The following is a 23,478-nucleotide window of genomic DNA, read 5'->3' on the forward strand; positions in this document are numbered from 1 at the left end:
CGAACCAGCGCGTTTAACAAGTTCTTAAAATCAATAATCTTTTTTTTTTTTCTTTTTTTTTTTTTTTGATTGGGTGAATTGCAAAATCGCTTTGCGGTGCCAACTGAAATGAAGCTTTTACATACCATTAGGCAACTACAAAAGTGGGGAATTTTCCACGCGGGTGTTCCACCCAGCTGGTCAGAAAAAAAAAAAAAAAAAAAAGCACACTCATTTGAGCAAAATATCAGGACATCTGAACACGCTCCTGCCTTTCAAATGAAGTTGCGTGCTTCTTTCAACATCCCTCCTGCAAATTTCCTCACCCACGTAACAAACAGACGCGTTCTGGGTTCTGGGTTTTCTTTCTCTCCCTTAGAAGCTCTTTCCCTCGGTAAAGGACCAAGGGGACAGCAGCACCATGCACACTGTCTGCTCACAGGTTAGCTTCCTCCCTGGTTCTAGGACATCTCGACCGTGGATCAAGCATGAATAAGCCTCGTCTTGCCTGCGTGCTTGCCTTTCATGGCCAGCATGCGGGATTCTCTCTCTCTCTTTTGAAAAAATAAAGTTCTTACTATTTCTGTAAATTTTTGCAGTAGAGGTCAGGTAAGTGCCTGAAAATGATTCTGGCTTAATGAAGGCTGAAGTACAGGCTAGAGTTTCTGTTAGAGCCACCACTGAGAGCAGAAGGTGTCACCATCTTCTCTCTCCGAGATGATTCTGCTCCATAAAATGCAACTGTAAAGCCCACTAGAGAAGAGGGGTGGCTCTAAAAAATAAAAGCTTTTTTTTCCCCATGAACTTCACTTTAATGAAGGTTAGACATACAGGTTTTTCTAAATAACACATACAAATTAAAATGATAAATTAAAATCTGTAGTAGGAGGCCTTCTTTTCAGGGCTGTATAGTTGACCCTTTTGAACCTACATTACTCAAGGTATGCAAAATATATGTGTATAATAAATAGCTCTAGAATTTATGGAGTGGAACAGAAAGGATATTAACAGGCAAGTAGAGAGGCTGTATAACCCTCACAAGGCCTTTAAAGATTTATTTTTTTAAAATGAAGGAATGCATGCATGTAAAAGGTAGTACTTAATCGATATGCTTCTTTGTGCCTCACAGAAACACACGCAAAGTGATTCCAAACCTGCCCTCAATCTGGTCATTCTGCTGTTAGCATCAGTGGGAATGAGATTATTCATAATGCTATTTTTCTTTGATTTAAAAAAAAAATAAAAAATAAAAAATAAAAATCCTCCCTGTGTGGGCTCATTCCCACTCTCAGTAAAATCAATTACGAGACTCCCATCAACTCCAGAGGGAGTTGGATCAGGCCCTGTGGAAGTGGGTCTACAGCAAGTGTAGAACAACGCAGTTAATATGATTTATTGTGTCCGTTTCTGTGCGTGCAGTTTTTCATTTTCTAAAGCCTGCAGTTTTGCTTTCATCCTCACGTTCAGTAGATAAGAGCTGCAGATCTGTGTTGATCTACAGGCTGGGTACACTGCAAGCTGGGGGCTGTGTGTGCTGAGAATGAGCTCAGCGTCTGCCCAGGGGGAGCAGCCCCTTTAGGGCCAACAGCCTGCATTAGATGCATTTATAAAGAAAATCTCCCACACAGGCACTGCAAAAGGTGCGTAATTAGTTAGGAGGATTCTGCTGTGGTGGGAAAAAATACCCTTTAGTAAAAATGAGAAAAAGAAAAATCTTTTTCCTGTTTATTAAAAAAAAGTACCTTTAACAGGTCACCAGCGAAGTTCCAAGAATTCACTAAAAGCTTGTTTTACAAGGAAGACTCAGGCTCCAAATCAGAGATATTTCATTTCACTAGGCTTTTACAGATTTTACATTATTAAACACTGACATTGCTGCTTTTCGTGGTGGTGGTTGAGTAACGAGCTTCCTTAAGACTGAGAAACTGCAGGGTAAGAAGAACTGTGGTTTAATAGCTGTGAAAGAATATTATCTAAACATGAAATAATAACATGCTTGGTGCCTAATACATTCTAAATTAAAATATGATTTAATAAACATAGGCAACATATTCCACACAGAAAAAAAATCCAAGAATTGGCAGAACAAAAATCACAGTTTAGTCAGTTCTTCTCTTAACCTCGCAATCCTTTGGCTACAAATTAGAATTTCTGTGAACAGGATTGATAAGAGAAATTAGGCACTGTCTTTCAAAAACAACAAAAATGTTTTAAGATGGTATACTTGGAGATGAGCAGTACGAAACCCATCAAAACATGAAACCTTTCAGATTTCAGTGGGAGGAAAATACAGGAATCCCCCGAAGCCAAAATCTTACCAGCCCAGCGGGCCCTGTGCCCTATAATACACACTCATGTTTTTAAGTGTTCATGTACCTCAACCTCCTCTTCTGTGAATTCTATCTGCCACTTAAACCCCGATCCAAATGCAGCCCCGATCTGAACGCGGCCCTTCAACCTCATTTCAGCTCACAGCTTGGCCAGTTACTAATAAAGTCCTCAAAACACACACTCACCACTCACACAGCTGTAGGGATGCTCTGTGAAGATTTGAGGCAAAAGCAGATAGTTGCTCTCTGAAAGGGCAGTCACATCTCTATTATTACAGATAAAATAGTTCTACAATAGGTGGATTTAAATGTCCCCTGAATGGTGACAGGTTTCAGAGACTCAAATCATTCACCAAAGTTCTTATTTTGTGTATAAGCAGTGCACTCCAGTACACTGGATTTCCCTCCTACATATAAGTCTTATATATATATATATACATAAAAAATCTGTTTACAAATAAAAAGTCAGGAAAAACTATGAATAACAGTTGCTTAGCTCAGTTTCACTTTGGGAGACGTTACTTCTAAGTCCTAACTATAAGAAGTAGTAAAGAAAACCTCAGTTGCCTATGGGCGAACAGAACCTGTTGAGTTCTACCTCACTTAACATAAAAAGAACAAGAGGCTGTTCCCTCACACATATGCCTATCCCTTCACATACATTCCCTACATAAATTTGCTATTATTACTTTTTTCATGTTATTTTACAATGGAAGCCATCGATTCAGTAGAAGCAATTGCTTCTAATTTTAAGCTGTCCCCATTCACAGAATATTCGTGTTCCCCAAATCCACAATCCCACTGCTACCTCCAAATAAGATCGAGCGCCTACAACCTGAAGCCCTACTCCTGCAAACACACAGAGAAAACGGCGCAACAAGCTATCCTCGAGCCTCCCTGTGCTGCTTACCCCTAGTATCCACAGCCTTTAAAGCACACTCATAAATAATACAGACGATGCTGGTGGCACCTGTATCATTCCTGCAGTGGGTACCTGCCCGAGCAGCTGCTATGTTCATAGGTGTGCAGTCCTGCCCTGAAACTGCACCGTTTGGAGTGTTGCTGCTCAGTTTTGCTTAGCAGGTTTCTGCAGCAGAGAATGGGTCTGCGGAAACATATTTCAAAGCAACCATTTTGTTTCATGGGACTGTCTTGAGATCCTACACTCTAAAATGATGGCTGGCCACGTACCGAAAGTTAGGTACTTCAGTGTGTCATGTGAGAGCATCAATAAACAAAATGAAGTTAAAAGCACATAGATAAAAATGAAAGCGATGAAGTACACACCCCTAGGGGGTCATGACTCACGGCCCAGGGACTGAAAGCCTTTGCTACGGAGGAATAAGGATAAGGGTTGCATACAGCAGGCTCTTTAATGGCATCTCCCTAATTAAAATGATTTTTAAAGGAAAAAAAATGTCTCTCTCCAGGACTGGAGAAACAAATGCTACTCAGATTAGTGAAAAAGCAGCATTTGAACTATGAGGAGAGTACACAACCTATCTGCACCTATCCCATGTCAATTATTCTGAATAGTCCTTTTATATTAGACATAGGAAAAATTCTTAATAAATATGGGCTGTTTTAATATCCCAAAGCAGGAGCAGCAGGTAAGAACTTACCATTTTCTGGCTGGTCCTTAATATCAGCTTCACTTGGCTGGCTGGGACTTTCAGATTGACTTGAATCTGAAAAACATAAAATACAGCCAAAAATTACAGGGTCTGCTGTGGAAAATAGATCAGAGGCGCCAGACTTCCTCAAAAGGCTGAGAGTACAAACTAAGGACAAGAATGTTGCACCAGGACATGATAATGCAAAAGTCCCGTGCCTAGGTAAGATTTTTTGCTAGAAAAAAAAAGGGAATCTTGTTTACGGCACTACACAGAGTGCTTGGTGTGTGTGCTTGAATAAATTAAGCTTTGAGAATCCTTCTTTTTAGAGAAGGCATATTTAAACTACTCTCCTACATGTTTTTTATAATGCAGCCTCTATGTTGTATACAAGCCAGAGCCTTAATCCAACACATAGTAAAGTCTCAAAACAGATTTTGAAGCTTGCATATAAAGGTAACTAAGCAACACTACAAAGTCGTGGAGATTGTTGTCTACACAGTTCTGAAACAAAATCTGCAAAACTGATAGATGAGATGATTTTTGCCATACTTTCGCAGTGCTTACGGTGCTCCAAGACCACTGAAATGAACGGTATTACCCTGATTTGCAGTGCTATAAACGAGATCAGACACTCGACGAACTGCTTTAGAACTTGTACAAATAATGGCTCCTACAAACTCCCAGCTAACAGTCCAACCAACACAATATATTTGCCTGAAATAATAAAATGACCTGTAAAAGGATGTGTGTAAATATGAATGTTTTGCTTTTTTTTTTTTTTTTACACATTATTAACTCTATGTTAAGATGATTGCTCTTCACTTTGAAAATTATTCTTAGTAGAAGCTTTAGACAAATACTGTCTTCCTTCTTAATTATTTCTAACACTAAGAACTGGAAAAAATGACTCTACCTATGGGAGAAAAAAAATATATATATAAATAAAAAAAATATAAACCCATCAAATTCAAATTACTGTTTTTGCAATTCATGAAAATAGGAAAAAAAAAAAGTTCTCTCTTTTTTTTTTTTTTTCCTCCAGAAATTGTTTTGTAATTTATTGAGCCCATAAAAAAAGTTTTTTTGCAGTGAAACAAAACTTAGGAAACGAAACCACTTGCTATTGCATCAAAAACACCTCCATTCGTGGCAAACCTATTTTCTGACTTCACCTTGACTTTGCAGAGTTTAGAATTAGCTGTCTGAAATTTGACCACATTTCAGTGAGAAGTCAATGCAAGATCAAAAGGTCATGACACTTAACTGTGATTAAATTGAAAATCTTACTTCTATTGCAACAGAGTGATAACACCACCCCTTCTTTTTCTTTGAGGTATTAATAGCGCTGGAAGAAGCAGTACTACTAGTGACCTTGGGTCAAGCAATGCTAATTTATTGCTTTAAAAAGGTTCCTTGCTTTTAAGCAAATGAAGATTTTAATTACCGCAGAGCACTATAAAGAAAATGCCTATTTTAAATATTCAAATTTTTTTTTTTTTTACCTGCTGACTGTATGCATTAGGTATCATTCAGAAGCTTAGAGGGCAATCTTGTATAAATTAAAAACTACATGTAAAAAAATGTACTCACAAAACAAATATTGATAAATTTCAGAATATAAATATTCCGAAAATTAGCGAAAAAATGCTTAAATCCTGATATTTCTATTTAAAATAAATGAAGCTCTGCTAAAAATTTGTATGCTTCTCCATGTGTCCAGAGCCTGTTTCCTCTCCTTTATATTTGTAATTTTTAAAAAATTTCTACAATGAAATCCAATGGAATAAATTACTCTTACTTCTGCAATTTTGTTTTAAATATTCATTTTTGGGGCTATCTTTAACAAAGCTGAAAGCAGTGAGAGCAGATAGGCTACCGGGTAAGAGGCACACTGCTGTTATATTCTGGACACTAGATTTTGGCAGGAAGTTTCACGTTTCCGATGGCACAAAGGTAGCCACAAAGGTAACATATTAGAAATGTAAAATATTGAGTCAACATTCAAAACCCACATCCGACGTATTTCATTTTACAGGGCATGCACGAGGCTTTCGCTTACTCTCCAGGATTTTGTTTTCCTTCGAGAAGCCCCAGCTCAATCCGCGTTTGGGCTTTATGCTCCAAGTAGGGTTACAATCCCACAACAACCGATGCTATTTGAAAAAGTTGCTGCACAAATATGGGACTCAGAGCCTGTTTTCCTCCCGAAACGATACCGAAGCCGGTGAAGCAGCACGAGGGACGAGGGCGCGGTGGCACACGCCGGAGCCAGGCTCGGAGCTGACGCTCTCCAGCCCCCTGCCTGGCACCTTCGCCCAGCAAAGCTCGGCAGCCCGTGAGCAGCGCGCACGTCGGGAACTGCTCCTGGGTTTTGAGACACAAAGTACTTTTGTTTGCACTCGGGGCTGCTTTTCCAACACCAGGGCTAGGCGCAAAAGAGAGGCTCTACTGACCACAGGGCATTTGTTTGCACACTGAATCTTAACTTTCTTCTTTTATTACCCCGGCTACTGTGATACATTTTGCTAAATTCTGGTTTCCTGCAGCCCACTCCTTCTGCTGAAATTAAATACTATTTTTTATTTTATTTTTTTTTAAAAGACAACAAAAGCTTTCAGCAGTATTCTTCGTGGCGAGGCATGGGGCAATAAAAAGCAGGAGGAGGCAGAATTAAAAACAATATGCGCTGCGGCAGAGAGCACGGAAGGCTACCGAAAATGTGCACTGGGCAAGCGTACGCTCGGCATTGTTATGCAAGGTGGCATCTTGTGGAAACCCCAGATAAGAAGACTGAGTTAAGGCACTTAGCCAAAATGTTTATATGCAGAATTTTGCTTCCCTGATTTTATTCAGATGCCGCAGATGATCCGGTACATATAAATGTGCCGCCACATGGTTAAGGGATTGGCAAAATCAGAGCCGTTGTATTTTACAGTCTTGCCTAGGACGAGAGAGTCTTGCTCACCCTCCCCAGCTCGCTCTCTGCTTTTTCAGCAGTTGGCAGTAACTCCTGTCGGGGCTTTTTTGTTGTTTTGCACATGGAAACTTTAAAATTCCAGTTTTCTGAATGTTTATTCTTTTGCGGGCTGGGATACAACAGGAGGGGGAAAGTGTGTCCTGCTGAGTCAGTTAGCCAAACAGGTGACCGGAGGAATAAATTAATTTTTGCCCATACATAATTGATATAAATGGAAGATCGTTTTCATAAGCATTTGCATTAAATCAATAAAATCACTTACTATAGAGCAGTTTAACAATTCATTTGATTTTCTCTTTTCTATATATTTGATAGCCACTCTGCAAAACAGTATACACTTTATGCCTATTTTCTTTAGCAACAACATCGCCAGTTAAATTCTACCACCTGCAATAATTAGAGCCATTGGAAAACATACAAAACAAAATATACAGTAGATGCGAGCCCCTCTTGAATCCATGGCCCCCTGCGGCAACGAGTTTCATTGGTGCCTTAAGCTAAGGCTGGTAGGAAGCCAAAGAATCTGTATATTACAATAAAGTGCATGTTATTAAGGGGAGGATTTAAATGATTTCAGATGGAGTTGGAAATATTATAGTGAGGAACCACTATTAAGATTGCTGATTTAAAAAAAAAAATAAAATCACCCAGGAATCTAGTTTTATATTTAAGGAAGCTTAACCTTGAATAGCACAATGGGTTTTATTTGGGGGCTTTTTTGGTTAAAGAAAAGTTAGTGGTTGGGATTTTTAACCCTCAACGCGCTGGAGTTAGCACGAGTACGGACACTTGAGTCCAGGTTACCGGCCAGGAGAAGCTCGAGCAGACCTGGCACCAGCCGCAACCGCGGGGAAACAATGAAAATAATGTCAAAGAGATTTTACTCTCTCCTTCCAAGAATCAAGTACGATTAAGGGGTAAAGAAAAAAAAAAATAATTAAAAAAAAAGGAAAACAACAAAAAACAGGGTAGTTTTCCTGAAATAGCACTCTCTACTCTGCCTCTGTTTTCTGTTCCTTGTCTGGCTGCCCTGGTGCGATCGAGGCGGTGGTGCCCAAGCCCAAGTCTGCACGGCCTCCAGCTGCACTTCAGCCCCAGCCAAAGCTCGGGACTTTTCAGGACGTAATTTTCATTTTCGGCTGCAGCAGGAGTGGGTTACAGCCCGGCTGCGCGACGGCTGCGTGGAGGCAAGGCTCGCTGCTCTGGAAGGGAGCGCTCCATTGTTTGGAGAGAATAAAACATTCCCAGGAAAGTCTGGCCCGTGGACAGGACCAATGTCAACAGACTGACAATGTTGTTCTTTTTCGTAGACCACGACACAGACGGTGAAGAGCTGTTACGCTCCTCTGCAAAAAAAAAAAAAAAAAAAAAAAACCACGCCGAGCGTCATGGCACTTCCCAGTGTTAAACTACTCCTTGGCTACGCGACTTGGGAAAAAACGGGACGTTTTCTTGGACACTCACACTTCCTCGACACGCCGCGCTTTGCAGACTCCAGCCTCGGGTGGCACGGACAAAGCGCCTCACCGGGTGTCGGATTATTCTGACCTAGGAAGAGGCAGCCCCAAGCAAAACCCAGCCCTCGCCAGCAGAAGGGCATGCGGGCGATGGCCAAGCCTTGCCGAAACAACCGGCCGGCGGTGCCGCTGCCCATGCCGAGCCTGCTCTGCGGCCAAGGAGCGCGGGCTCCTTGTCCGATTCCGCCAGCCCCGCACCTCCTCGGCGCACCGGGGAAGTGCAGAAGTTAAATTTTCCATTCATATCATGTTTTAGGGGGGGAAATACCGTATAATAAACTGACATATTTTATTCAAGTTTCAGAGTCCTATTTGTAATAAAATATTTATATGGCTGGGTTGTGTTCATGCAATAAATTTTTCATCTATAATTTTGGGCATGGATTCTACCAAAGATTTATATATGTTTAAAAAAATCTAAATCATGCTCCTTTATACACAACCTTACGTGGTGAGCTTAAGGGATTTACAAACAGAAACCAGCAACAGGACTGAGGCTTTTTACACTCACTTTCCCTTCATTACACGTTATAACATAAACACATATGCATTGCTCCATACATGCTACAATTATTATTTATGGCTATTTTGGTGGCTACTACTATTTCATTTAAGGAAGGCCTGGGTCTCTGTTTAACGCGAGCCATCGCTTTCAAGTCAACTTTTATAGGGAGTTCAAAGTGCTTCATTATCATCCACCTCACCGTCACACGTACAAATATCCGTACCAGATTTCCAGGTTTCTTTTATACCCCCCAATACAGCGTGCCACAGCCCCTCAGCTGACGAAGACGGGTGCTGCAGTGGTAAAATCCCCGCCATGCCAGCCTGGTTTTTTATCAGGCAAGGACTCTTAATTCCTGTACACTGGGAAAGAGATTATCTTTGATAATGGAAATGTAAATCAAAGCTTGCTGTTGTTTATTCCAGACAGACATTTGTGTGTTAAGTCTGTTTATCAGGCAACACTTTGTCTAAGCCAGGAAGTAGTCAGCCTTTGTAACAAGATGTATGCAAATGATTTTCCCGTGAGCCCTTGCCACAAAACTTTTGTGGCAAAAAAACTCCTTGTTACTTCACCAGTAAGACGCTACTAAGCTACCCCGTAAGTAGACTAGCAACAAAACAGCTAGCTAGACTATGCTGATGAGTTTGAATGAGACCAAAACATGTGCCCACAGTCTGTTGCTCTTTATTGTGAGCAGACTTTGTGTATTACATCTGTTTATCAGGCAACACTCTGTCTGCCGGGGCGGCTTTGTAACAAGGTGGATGCAAACAAAGATCTCCCCAACTCCAGGGCTAACTTCTCAGGACGCGAAAATTTCGGGTTACCTCCCTCGTCATCGGCAAGAAGAAAAACACACCGCTTAACCAGAAGGCTATGAGACCCTAGAGCTGTATCAAAATGGTTTCATTTTAAATCAACTTTCTTTGTTCTCACTAGCCCATAAATGATTTACTGCTATCGTGTGATAGCCTAGAATGCGGGGAATCTGTGTATTCCCATATTTGTTCCTTGATATTACAAACAAGTATTTGATTCACTTCTAAATGTTTGTTTTTAAAACAGTTTACAGCCTTTGATTCCTGCTTACTGATTCATTTCTGGAACATTTTCTATTTATTCCTTTGCAGTAGCAAACGTTAATTTTGACTTAATTCAAATTGTCATCAAAGGCTTCCTTAAGAAATCCCACAGCACAGATTTTATTTGTTATAATAAAATATTCTTAAAGTAAACATCATGCGACTGTGTTTTTTTAATTCCAAGAGATACAAAAATCCGTTACCCAGAGGATTCAAATTGGTTCAGCCCTTTTTCCTAGACAAAATAAACACTTTAGGACTTTACTTGTTTGTATTCTCCTCAGTGGTGCTGTATGCATCACCAGCTAAAAACAAAGAAACTTTTAGCTGCTCAGACAAAATGCAGAAGCTCCCCAAACAACGAAGCGGGGGGGTGGGGAGGCATTCAGAAAGTCTGACAGTCCATTCAATATAGGGATGATGGCCATAATGCATCCAGGGTCCCCTTGCTAATTAAATATGCATTGGCACAGTTTTGATCGATGCAAGCCATGGATCAGATGACACACCTGCAAAATCTTGAGCCCAGAGCTCCCAGGAAAAGGAAAATACAGGCTGTCTCCTTATCTTTGTTTTCAAAGGCTCTCAATTTCTGTGCTTAGATATCTAATTTAATTCTCTCACCCCTCAGCAAACTGGATTAGGAAAGTCAATACTGCCATTGTGCATCGACAGGAACACACAGCTTTCCTTTTATTCAATTTAGCCATGACCTTTAGACAAAGATAATGACAACTGTCTAAAAGTAAGGTAAGGCCTTAAGGAAGACCCTGAAGAGGGGCCCCTCTCGCGTTCCGCGCTTCCTCGGCCCCGGAGGAGCCCACCAACCCCGGAGAAAACCCCACACGCAATGTTCGTCCCCACTGGCCCTAATGGGGGCCGTCAGAGCGGCCCCATGGCCGCCACAGGCCTTGGCCCACCCGTGAGGCCGGCGGCCGGGCCCCGGCAAGCGAACGTCCCCGGGGGAAACGCGCGTGCCAGGAGCAAGGCCGCGCCGTCCCGACCCTCCGCAGGTGGCAGGGGGGCAGTGGGATGGCAGGGCCTGGCGAAGGCCGTGCGCGGCCCCAGTTCTTGGCTCTGGTGCTTGGGAAGAACCGAAACCCTACAGCGAGAGCCGGGGTGGAGGATCCCACGCACGCCCGCTCTCCTGGAGCTGATCTACAGCCAACGGCACCGCTCCCGATAGGTCTCGCGGCAGTGTTTTCAAGCAGCCTTCCTCCATCAGATAGCATCTTCCTAATACGTCTGTGGGGAAAGGAGCGCGCTGTAGGCTCGCGGACCGCCATCAGGCAGTAATCCGCGTTGGTATCTGCAGATACAGGCCCTACCTGAGCCGGTGGTTAAGGCTGATGGCAATTCATATTCATTGAGCAGCCCAGCTCCGCGAAATGTTAGCTTCCATGCTGTACGGCGTTTAATTCTGCAGTACTTTTTTAGCTGCATTTAAAAATACACTTGGCATTTCTAGCTGTGGGCCAATATTTTTCTCATGTCTTTTTATACAGATTTGGAGGGAAAGATATTTGTAATGGAAAAAAAATATGTGCAAAGTTGGATTGCTAAGTTTCTGTAATCTTGGGAAATGAAAAAAAAAAAAAAGCAGCCTATGTAAGAGCTACAAGGAACCATATGGATCAACAAGAGCTGCCCTCATATCCCTAGGAAATATAAATTAACCTACATTTCATCATCATAAACCCCAAAATAAAAAATCTAATTAGAGTCTCTACCCTCAGATTCAGTTCTACAAAATTTGCCTATCCCCCTCACAAAATGATTTACAGTACTTACATCCATTTCTTCAGAGTGATTTAAATTTATTGAATCATTTCAATTTTTAGAGAGCTTCCATTTGGATCTGTATGGGTTTCTAGACATATGCAGTGCTCAGTTATTTAAAATTAATTGCAGTACAATAATTTTAAATTGCTTCACACTATACGAATCTCAAGTGCTTTGAAATATTTGAACCATTCTATTTAGGAGCCATCAAACTTCTGAGCACACGCATCGAAGAGTTGTTTTAAAAGCCAAAGGGCCATACTGATGATCCCAAAGTGCAGGTGAGCGCGGCTCCGGGCATGCGCAGCGCACGCAGAGGTGAATTTATAGAACAATTCAACGAATTTTGCCCGAATGTCAATCTTTAATTAACAAAAACGGATTCTGTAATAATTGCAAACCAATAAAAAATTTCTAAAACTAGAAAAGCACTGTTATAGAGTAATGGTATACATTAAAAGTATTATTACTTCTAATGTGTATTTATAGAACATCCTTTTATCCTGGAAATTAAAACATCTTATTAACATTAAACTAAGCTTTACAATACCTCTGTGGGAAAGGTGAGCATTACTGTGCCCGCTTTACGAAGGGATGAAGGAGGCACATAGAGGTTAAGTGATTTACCTTCAGAAGCACAGTTACCAAAAGGAGTAAAAAGCCAGGAGCCGAGCAATCAAGCCGCCGCTGCTGATAATAAAGTATCATTCCCACCGATACGGCCATTACAATGGCAACGGCAATGCTGGCTTAGAAAGCCTTCAACTACATTATCTAGAAAATTACTTGCTAGAGTGAATCCAAAGTCACCTAGAAGGGATATTTCCAGTCACTCTCAGGTTATCTTTCTCTTACTTTTTTTTTTTTTTTTTTTTCTTTCTGGATATTTTGAGGAATAAGAAATTGTTTCTGCATTTCTCTCTGGAGTAGATTCTAACTCAATAACACCAGCAATAGTTCAGGTGGCTAAATTGCAGCTTTTGTAATGCCTTACATCACGTACAAAGGCAAGTGAAGATGAAACTGAGTGATGAGCAGATCTGGTCGCTTTGGTAAAAGTCTCCAGGTCTGCTTTTGTGCAATTTTACACTGGTGAGTAAACTAACATTAGCAAAGCAGGATTATGTCCACCATATGGTGAGACTCCATTGGCTGTAGTACAGTCACCCAATTAATCTTTATCCCCCCCCACCCTCTTGCTATTTATTTATTGTGACAAACTCATCCTTATGGGACCCGAGGCAGGGAGCTGCGTATTCCCAGGCTATTCTCTGCGGTGCCCATCCTCATCCTTTATCCTCGCTGCCCGGGCAGTAGCGCGGTGCGGTGCCTGTCCCCGGGCCATGGCACACACTGCTGCAAGGTCACGACCAAGGAGGCTCTCCAGATTTTCCGTAGCGGGCAGGAATAAAGAATTGCCCAAACCTGCCCTCCATCAAAAGGCCAAATAAAAGTGTTCCTGACAATGAGCGGAGGCTTCTGAACCTGCTTTCCGAGGCTCGCCTTTTCAACACCACACTAATAAACTAGCTGTTTCTGGAGAACATCAGAGCATTCACATATTTCAGCCTGTGCCTCTTGCTAAGTTCTCTCCACTGCCGGAGCCGTCCAAGACTTCATCAGCCAGCAAAAACAAAGAAAAACCCTCACCAAATAAACACACCGGGCAAAATCCCCAACCTCCTCCTCCATAAACCTCTCCCTCTCCTCGTTCTTCCTAAAGGACAGGTGCAACGTTTTCCTACTCTTAACCATAAAATTCAAGTAGGAATCCATACCTCAAACAGAATAAAGAATACTTAAAAAGAGCTAACTCCTGGAGAAATGGGCCCATTTTTCCTATTAAGGATTATTCTGTTTCACGCAAGGAAAAATAATGTTGATAATAAAAACATGTGTGATTATTTAAGTAATAATGAAAGGGTGAACTAATATTTCATGGAGTTTTTGTCAATAACATGAATACCAAGTTACAGAAGGGGCAATCTGAACAGAGGTCATGCATTTATTTTTTATTATGGATCTACACTAGCTGCTCCGTTTTCACAACTCTCTTTCATTTTGATGTACCTGACACCTTTCCTCTTGGCTCCCTTTTCAACCCCTGCTAAGTACATATTTGGTTATAGTGGCCAATTTTTAATTTTTATTGTTTTATTATTTTTTTTTTTCTGGCAGATGCCTTTTCCTTGTTCTGTGCACTCTGAGGAGTTCAACGTGGCATGTGAAAAATTTCCATTTCAGGTTTTCTTAAGCTTTATGCAAAATTAAACTGCTGGCAAAAAAACATCCCTATATATAAAATTATACAGCAGAAAAAACTGCTTGATAGCCCCCTTCCCTCCCTACCTTGCCCTCTCTTGCCTTGTTTCTGAAAATAATTGCATAAATATTGCCATCAACCCAAAGCCTTTCTCCAACTGAAAAGTCATAGGATTTTGCCCACAAAGAATTGCCACTGATTGCTGCTCCATGGATATGTTTCTACTCTCACAATATTGCAGACTGCAAAGAAGAACAGAGAATTACCATAAAAATCAGGACGTGTTTTGTTGCATCAGTATCATGTTGGCATCAACAACACAGACTCGGGCAGAAAAAAAGCAGCCTTTTGGTAGGCAGCCTACTTGTTCTGTGTTTCTCCTCTATTTGTAAGCCACGCAAGTAGAAGATGAAGTTAAAACTCAGAGAGAAGTAACATCCTGCAGGCTTGGTACCACACTGAGTTACAGCAAAATCTAAGGTACAACGGCCACAAATAATGGAGAAATGGAACTGTATCTACATCTCAAAGGATGGTGGATCATTACAAATATATGAAAGAATAGGGTATATAGATATAAAAGGTAGGATTCCCTCCTCCACACACACACTGAAAAAGATTAAGATGGAAGTGTTGACTCTGAAAATACCACCTAAAATCCGTTTTCACTTGGTCCCAGTGCTGAAAAACTGAATTTTGAGAGAGAAAATTAAAAACAGAAAAGCCCAGAGCTCTCAGAACCTGTAACTACACTGTGTAGACAAAATTTTAATCAAACTTTTAAAGCCATGGTTATGATCCGATGAACAGACAGCTTGACTTGATTACATTTTTAAGTTTCAGTTTCTATTTCTGTTTTAAGATGAAAAAGATCATAGAGTGTCAGAAATTTGAATACTGAATAGCAAAAGCTCTTGCAGGTTTAGAAAGCATATAGAAAAGCTGGCAAAAGAAAACGCTATTCCATTGCCACCATCTGCTTTCTGGCATATTGAAGAAACTTTACTAACAGCAACATTTTCTTGCATTAGAATATCTGCTAATTAGTTTTGTTGTAATTTTTTTTTTTTTTTTAAATTACCTTTTACACAGAAGGCAAATAGCCAGTTTTTTTGGCTGGCTACACCTTACACCATGTCTGATAACATTTTCACATTAAGTTCAGTTTACCTCACATTTTTTCTATCAAAATCCTATCTTTAGTGTAGTCAAAGCCTGCAAAAACTTTGCCTTGCTGAGACTAAAGAAAAAAACATCAAACATACGAAGTGTTAAAAATCGCTGAATAACTCAAAGGAAAAAAGATAATTTTGAAGGCGTTTTGGCTGAAATCTATTTTCCTTTGAATTGCATGAGTGTTTTAAAATGTTAAAAACACTACAGAGTGACTAATGAATGTAAAAGAATGATAAAGAATATGGGTCCAGTTATCAGTGATGTGCCTAAAACAAAATAATTTTGGACAGTCTGCCATGCAAATATTGACTAAAATGTCATAAATAATGTCTGCAACAAAGGGAATCCTGCAAAGGAATATTCTGTTGCACTTAATGCATTGTTGAGTGTGCCTTTTAGCAAGCAGTACGTTATAGAGGCTGAAAACTTCAGATGGACTAAAAAGCTAACTGTTCCCAGATAAAAATATTATTAATGTTTTCTCAGAAACAAACCTTCCGAAAAGTTAAAGGTACAATGTTACATTTGGAAAAGAGCTCACTTAGAAGCTGACCGCTCAAAAGAAATAAAGCAGTTGTCCAAAAATTAAAAATAGACCATCTCATTGACTTACAACTATTTCCTCTGCCATTTTTAACAGTATTTTCATACATTTGTTTGCTGGCAGGGCAGAGGTTGTTTGCAGGTCTTTACCATATTGCACTGAAAGAAAATGGAAAGACATCTGCTGCAGCCCGAGCTGAGATTCTGCTCAAGTAATTCTTGGGACCAGCTCTGCCGGTGGCAGTCTGACCACGCGCTGCATGTAGGGTTAGAAATAATGATGCAATCCCGTGCGATTGGTAACAGCACACGGTTTTATATGAGGGAAACTATGCAGAAAGGGCTCAGAAACGACTTTCACAACCTCAGCATTTTGGTTATTTTATTATTTATAGCATCAAACTAAGGAGCCAAATTCAGGAGTGCCACGGGAAGTTGCATTAACAACTCCGGATTACTCGCATCTGAAGCAACATATTGTACTATGTGTAATCACAAACAACCCAGTCACTTTTTCTGAAACTCTTCTAAAAAAAAATTGAACAATCAGAGCTACACTGAAACCTTCCGCGTGTTTTCGAAAATTTAATTTCTGAGAAAAATTGCACAGCCAGAGATGACAAATAACAAAGATATTTTACATTTCTAAAGCATCTTTCATCCAAGATCAAAGAATTCCGTCAACATTAATTCTCAAAATACGCCTTTGAAATAGAAGTACTATTAAAGCTATTTTATCTTTATCTAACTTGATCTATTTTCTTCGTAAAATATTAGCTACTGTAGTATCTAGAGGGAGCATGACTCGATAGGTTAAGTAACTTGACCGGAGCTACTTACTAGATCAGTGGCAGAACTGATGACGATTGTGTTCAGGAGTCAAGAATCCTAAACCCTTCCAGCTTCCGAGACTAATTGAAAACATATATATGCAAACTGACTCGAGGAGGACAAAAATGCCCTCTCCTGCCATGGGATAAGGTGCCATCGCAGAAAGGGAAGTATCTAGAATCAGAAGGCACGTGAAAGAGCTGGGAGGAAACGCTGCAGTGGAGCAGTACAGAACGGCAGAGAGATCCCCGTGTGAGAGCAACAAAGCATGCAGGCACAGAACGAGCACTGTATTCGCCATTTTCTTTCTTAAAACCTTTTGGAAAGAACTCAGTTGAACTCCGTGACGCAGACGAGAAGTCTCCCTGGCACGGAGCAGCAGCCGAGGGAAGGCCGGCCGCCCGAAGAGCACCGGAGGGATGCGGCGCAGGGACCGAGGACGAAGAATTTGTCCAACACGGAATTTAGGATTATTTTAAAATAAATTACAGGCTGCGCTACGACCCATAATTCAGTCTTTGGGCCGAGCTTATTCTTTACATAACCCAACTGGAATTACGCTGGAGCTAAATTTAGCGCCGTGTTTTCATAAGGCTCCTTTCCTTATCAATGCCGCAATCGGGTCTGATGTGTCTATAAATGATATTCTACTGCCTGCTTTGTAACGCGGATGAAATGTTAGCGTCTGTGTTCTGCTGCCTCAGAAAACGATGTAGGCTCTGTGAATGTGCGCGGCACCTACTTTGGATAAAAGCAGCCCTCGGTTTGAGAGGTGTGTTTTATAATCCTTTGTGGTTTTGCAGCAGAGGAGCTGTTGGACAATGAAGAAAAACATTTCAGCTCCCCTGAAAGTTTGACTGTTCCTTTTCAAACAATACAACACAAGATTTGGGACATACTGCTGACACAGCAACATCAGTGCCTCAAAGAAACTGTGGGAAATGTCAAATTTATGGTCCTATGGGTGATTGGTGGAAGGTTTTTTCCCCCCCTTCAGCAAGCCTCTGTCAAAAACAGAGCCTCTAGAAAGTTTTTGGCTACGTCCCAGCAAAGCAGAAGGAAGCTGTATCCCACACTTCCCTTGGGACTTAATGAAATATACAGCCTCTGGGCTTCTTTCAATTTGGTCTTTCAGATTGCTAAACCAGTGAAAGAAGGATCCTAGCTGTCACAAACGTCACATGTTTGGGGTCACCTGCTGCTCGGGGGTTCTCATGCCAGTTGTTGACATAATAAGCACCCCTTACACTTTAATTACAATTCACAGTGTGCAAACTCTGCAATCTGCTTTAAGGCAGACAGTCTTTTAAATCAACACCAAATTCTACTACTGTTTGAGCAGAAATGGGAGGAAAAAGATGTCCAGCTGACTGAATAATTGTATTCAAATATTTGTGATCCCGAAGAAAAGTAAGCAATATCCAGTGAAAAGAGCAACTGTACTGCCTGTAACACTTCAGAAAGTGTAGTTAAAACCAGACGTGCTTCTCACAGTCACGCAGACAATGCACGTGAGACGTTTCCATTCGATGAGCTCCCACCACCGGCAGCTCTCCCCGTAGCTCCGGCGAGCACGGACCTGAGCACCCAGCTGTGTTTGTCCCCGAGCGCGAGGCGGGCAGGACACAATGCCGAACGCTGGGATCGTCTATGGGAGGGAAATTCTCAAGCCCTCTTAGTATGAATTTCAACAGGACTTGTGCAATGAAAGCCTAAATGGGAAGACGTGTTTGTTTTATTCTGGAATGCTTTATTTAGTCCGGTAGAAGAAACACTGGGTCTACTTAAAAATACTTATTATTTTGAGAAAGAGACGAGAGTCCTTCAGTTTCCTTGACCGCTACCTCTTTTTTGACTGTTGCTCCCACTCCTAATAAAGACATACCAAGAGCACTAACTTAAATAAATTATACCATCCCGAGAGGAGCAAAGGATGCATGTTAGAGAAAATCCAGTTTAGTGTTAGAGCATCTAAAAATGCCTCCGGTCAGTTACATTATTTACAACGCCTCGGTCCAACCCCTCCTTTCCCATGGAAAGGAAAAGAGCACGGGGGGACGTGCGACGGCGAGGCCTTCTGGAAGAATTTCTGCCCGCTCTCTGCTCGAAACGCTGCTGGCTCCCGGTGCCTGCGGATCCCGCTGCCCTCACGGACTGCGTCCCAGCTTCCCCGTGGCAGCACAACTTCCAGCAGCTGCGCTCCCGCAGCCGAACAAAGGAGAAGTCAATAGCGCGACGCCAGGGCCCGTTCCCATTGAAACCCACAGGAGCGACTTTGGCCACGGGAGAAGGCTGCTGCTGGCTGGCTGACTTCGGAGAGAAAACAGCCCGATGGGCTTTCGCCACCTTCAAAGAGCCAAATGCTGGCAAGCCGCTGCCTCCCCCTCGGCCGAAAGGGCCAAAACCCCTCCGCCTACGTGCGGCTTGTCCCGCGGCCCTGCCCGACGCCTCGCTGCCTCCTCGCCCGCTGCACCGGCGACCTCAGATAAACTCGAAGCGTTTTGAAATTATCATCATCAGCCTGTGAAGCGCTTCAATGAAAATCTATAAAACAAATTTATAGTGTGCATTCGTATGTATTATATATACACTCAGGACGGGATTTATCATTTAGCCGACCTTTGAAGCACTGATATTTTTAGACCCAAAAAAATGTGTGTTGATTGTACTTCGACCCGGTCCCCTTACAATGTACCAACTCCTTGATATCTTACTATAGGAAAGATAATTGCAATGAATTTTTATATTTCAGCACATGGGAAGATAAGATTAGACAGTAGGAACATAAAAGCAAACTGCGCCACATAAAAGATAAGTTTCTGAAAGTTACAATTTACACCAAATGTTACAGATGAAAATGTTCTAAGCTATTTATAGGGCCTCGGGCCGGTCCCATTACAGACCCTGGGAATGCTGAAAAGAATCAGCGTTACCTTGTACTTAACCACTTATTCCCATAATCTGCAAAGCCTTTGGAAAACAGAAAATATTAATGACACGAAGACTATTACTAATTCCCATCATCACCCAGGAGCCTCAGTTACCTGTACCCAAGGCCCTACGTGCTGCATTGACCTCCCCATCCCAGAGCACTGCTCCTGCTCTTTTGGGATTGCCTGTGGTTCCCCAACTCCTCTCTATGCCCCGATTTGCCTCTGCCCACCGAGTGTCAAAATGTGCATTTTTAAGGTGATTTTCTTCCTCTGTCTTCCCCACCACGAAGTTGCCACCAACGGTAGTTTGTCCAGTGCAAGGAATGAGGACCAGCAGCAAGACACCCGTATTTGATGGCATACAAGGTACAAAAACCTAAAAAGCAAATGAAAAACGGGAAAGCAGCCATGCCGAGTGCTGTGTGACCACTCTGTCTATACCCTATTCACAGCCACGGCCCACCGAAGGGCGCAGGTGCAGCAGCAGACGTGCAATGCTGCCAAAGCCGGGCTTGCACCATGCTGGCCGATGCCCAGCACCCTCTGCAAGCCGTCCTGCACGGGCAGCACGCGGCCTCTGCTGCTCCTGGGTGAGCTTTCAGACTCCTGCCCCGCGCCACAAACACAAAGACTGCTGTTAGCACAGGGCACGGCTCCTAGGAGCACGCTCAGGAGCGATTTTTCAATCACAGTTTAACCGTATTTTCTATTTTCTTTCTCAAACTTAACCTCCTCGAAGGACTATTTCCATGAATAGTCTCAAATTTCAGCCACTTCTGACGAAGGCCTTTACAAAAAAAGTGTTACTAGAAATGTCTGACAAGGGAAAAGTGATTTTTCCCTACTATACAATTACTAAAAACATATGGTGGAAAAGATTTTGTGCAAAATCGGAGTGTGGTCTGTTCCTCACAAAGAGGGAGGAAAAGTTGCAGCCCCAAACATGGGATTGGTAAAATAAAGAGCTACGATGGAAACTAGTTTGAAAACTTAACTCTGTCGGCCAGCCCAGCAGAGAGTAACTCCGTACACAATTACATGTACACTGAATCAACCCTGCTCTCAGCGTCTGTGGGTGTGAGCTGTATACAGAGTGTTTGGTGAAGCCCAATTCATGTTCAAAAGAAAATTAAACCAAAGAATGAGTTATTAAAAGGAGCCTTTGAAGCAAAAAGCAATGATGTGTGAAAGACAGAACCAGTAGAGTTTATTTAAACAAACAGCACAGAAAACAGGGAAAACAGAAATTAGGAAATTAGAAGAACAGTCTTGAAGGCACGCAGCAGCCTTTTCCCGGTACTAGAACTTCTTATATCTATGAATATTTTATCCAGATTCGACTATCTTTTTCAAGTCCTTCCTATCAAAATTCCAGACATTTTCTTCAATAAAATCAGAAAAGTGATTCGGAATGTACTGGTAGAAGATATAAAATGAGCTGTGTGTGGATATTACAAAGGATCTGGGAACCTTACACCCTTTAGATCTGCTTATTTAACTATTTAGCAGCACAATTTAAAATTTGCATATGACTGGTTTGATGCCAAACCATAAGAACAAAGCAGGAAGTCTCTCTCCTCCTATGAATTTCAAACTCAGGTTTTTTTAACTTACTCCTCAATTGTGAACTGTGTTCGCCTTCTCAAATTACTATGGAGCCATGATCTGGTTAGAAAAGTACATGCAAGACTTTAAAATAGTTTGCTCTTCCATCCCCTTCAACTTCCTATCAAAAGTAAATCATTTTTTTAATGTGTTAAGAAATCAGTTATTTCATGGTTATGCCAAGAAAAGAATCTCTCCATTTAGAAAATTTAAGTCTAAAAATAAGTGTCTAAAGTCAGCGATAAAACCCAATGCCTCATTGCTCAGCAGTGCCCAAAAACACTCCATGGCTTTTAAGAATTTGGCCCATCTTCCCAAAACAGTTTTCTCCCCCGGAGAAGTTTAGAAAATAATCACTGCGATAAAATCAATCCATCAATTCTCCGTAAAAATACAGATCCTTCCTCCAAAGAGCTGGTAGCTCCAAAAGCAACCACCTCTCCACCACCTGGCGCTACAGGCTTGCTAGACGCGAGCTCATTTCTCTGCCTGGCTCTGCACAGGGCATCAGCTGGAAGCAGCTGGACTTCTCTCTGTGTTGCTTCATGCTGGTATCACTATGGGGCTTTGGATGCACCACACTCACCCCAAAAAGGAAGGAGGGAGTGTTCATCCTGTTGCCTAACCACGGCATCTTCAGTCCCAAGTCAGCATACTACTGCACGTCTCTTGTTTGCCTATTCTCTGCGAGACTGATTTTATTACAGCAGGATAAATAAAACAGGAATAGCAGGAGAGGGGGAGAGGTGACAGAGGGAAGAGAGCCAGAGAAATTACAGAAATTTACACAGACATATATATTTTGATATATTTGCCTTGAAATGCAAACTTCTGGGCAGGCACAATGGTGCGATGGCACCCTGGTTACTGCATCCAGTAATTCTGCATCCCCTATTTTTAAGGTGAGATTCAAAATGTCAAACGGGGCCATGTACTTTGTGAGAGCAGAGTCTTTGGTGATAGCTGGTTCCACTATGATCCCTTGGCCTTGTGCAGAGCACCTGAAAAGACAACATTTGTGTGACAAAGGCTGGGACAGGTACGTGTGCTGTGGTGGGCTTTGCCACTGAAGTTCTCCTTAATTTCACACACCAAAAATCTGCCTTAGAGAAAAGAAGAATGAATGTCTTTTCTTCGTAGGTATGCATTTTGGTCAAAATTGAGGGAAGAAGCTGAAGAAAAATAGTCAGTTTAAGTGTCACAGCGCAGTTAATAGGGGCTGAATCCATTAGTCATGACAGGCAAGCTTGCAATAAATTATGGCTGTCTTAATCTCCACCACTAGGCAAAAGCCTTGTCTGATTTTTCTGCACTCCTTATTCAACAGCAATAACCAGCATTTATTCCAGTACAATTTGCCATGTGCTACTGAAGACACAAGGACACTGGAGCGGTGAATGCACCAAGTATCTGACTTTGCAGGTTTATCAGCCTTGCAGAGGTACCAGAACTCCTCCCGTATCTACAGACTGCCCCTGCTTCACATAATCTGGGAGAGGGCTCTTATCCTTTACCCTTGTACTGGGACCTTGCTGCCAGGTGCAAGTATCGCTAATTATCAGTCCTGCAGATAATTAGGACTCCCACCCTGAGATCCCCACTTTGCTAAGCTCTGTATGAGCACGGAACAAAGACAGCCCTCGCCTCAAAGAGCTCAGGATTTACTAGGCCTACCAGGAGAGCAGGACAAGCACAGCATCTTACTCTACCACCAAGTGTAAATCTTCAGAGCTCCGGCCTCAACCAGTCATAAATACGAACAGGTTTGAAGTAATTCTGTTACTCGCTTTGTTTATTTCAAACCCTTGGAGGAAAGAGTATATTGTATGCATCTACGTCCCAAATGTAACTTTAATAAATATATATATTTATATATACCACAGAAAAATATGATTTAGACTTAAAATACTACCTCAGCTCTAACGAAAATATCAATAATGTAACGTGATAAGGAATGTAGTTTACTGGCCCCCTGCTTTAGACACAGATTATGGAGTACATCTGAAGTAATGCTGAGGTTAAAGAACAGCAGAACAAGTCATTGGGGGATGAATATTTATGTGCTAGGGACTGACGGGGTCAAACCTCGCAGCCTTTCTCACAGACTGCCCCTAAATGACGCTGAGGCCTGTTGGGTTAGGCGGTACCTCTGGCAATCTCCAGGCCCCTCGTTTGGATGCTCCGGCCTCCCCAGGGCAGGTGGCCATCTCCTCCACCCACATGCAGGTACCTTGCCGTGTCCGAGAGCTCCGGGCATGAAGGGAAGGGACAGACCTGGAGCTGAGATGTGCCACACAGGCCGGAGGTGTCTTTGGGGATCAGCCTCTTGCAAGAGT

At 42.0% G+C, this 23,478-nt stretch overlaps 1 protein-coding gene across 16 annotated transcripts in view; it reads right to left on the reverse strand.

Annotated features, from left to right (window-relative positions):
* The window catches only part of NFIA (nuclear factor I A), a 348,730-nt gene that overhangs the window by 111,598 nt on the left and 213,654 nt on the right, over positions 1-23,478 (reverse strand). For 14 of the 16 annotated variants that reach the window (XM_068690696.1, XM_068690694.1, XM_068690701.1 and 11 more), the window contains exon 3: positions 3,932-3,997. The exons of the other annotated variants lie outside the window; for them this stretch is intronic. In XM_068690696.1, coding sequence (XP_068546797.1) covers positions 3,932-3,997 — 66 coding nt within the window. The remainder of the gene's footprint in view (positions 1-3,931; positions 3,998-23,478) is intronic. 16 annotated transcript variants of the gene reach the window in all.

The sequence above is a fragment of the Anas acuta genome, chromosome 8 (assembly GCF_963932015.1).
Source record: "Anas acuta chromosome 8, bAnaAcu1.1, whole genome shotgun sequence".
Classification (NCBI taxonomy): Eukaryota; Metazoa; Chordata; class Aves; order Anseriformes; family Anatidae; genus Anas; species Anas acuta.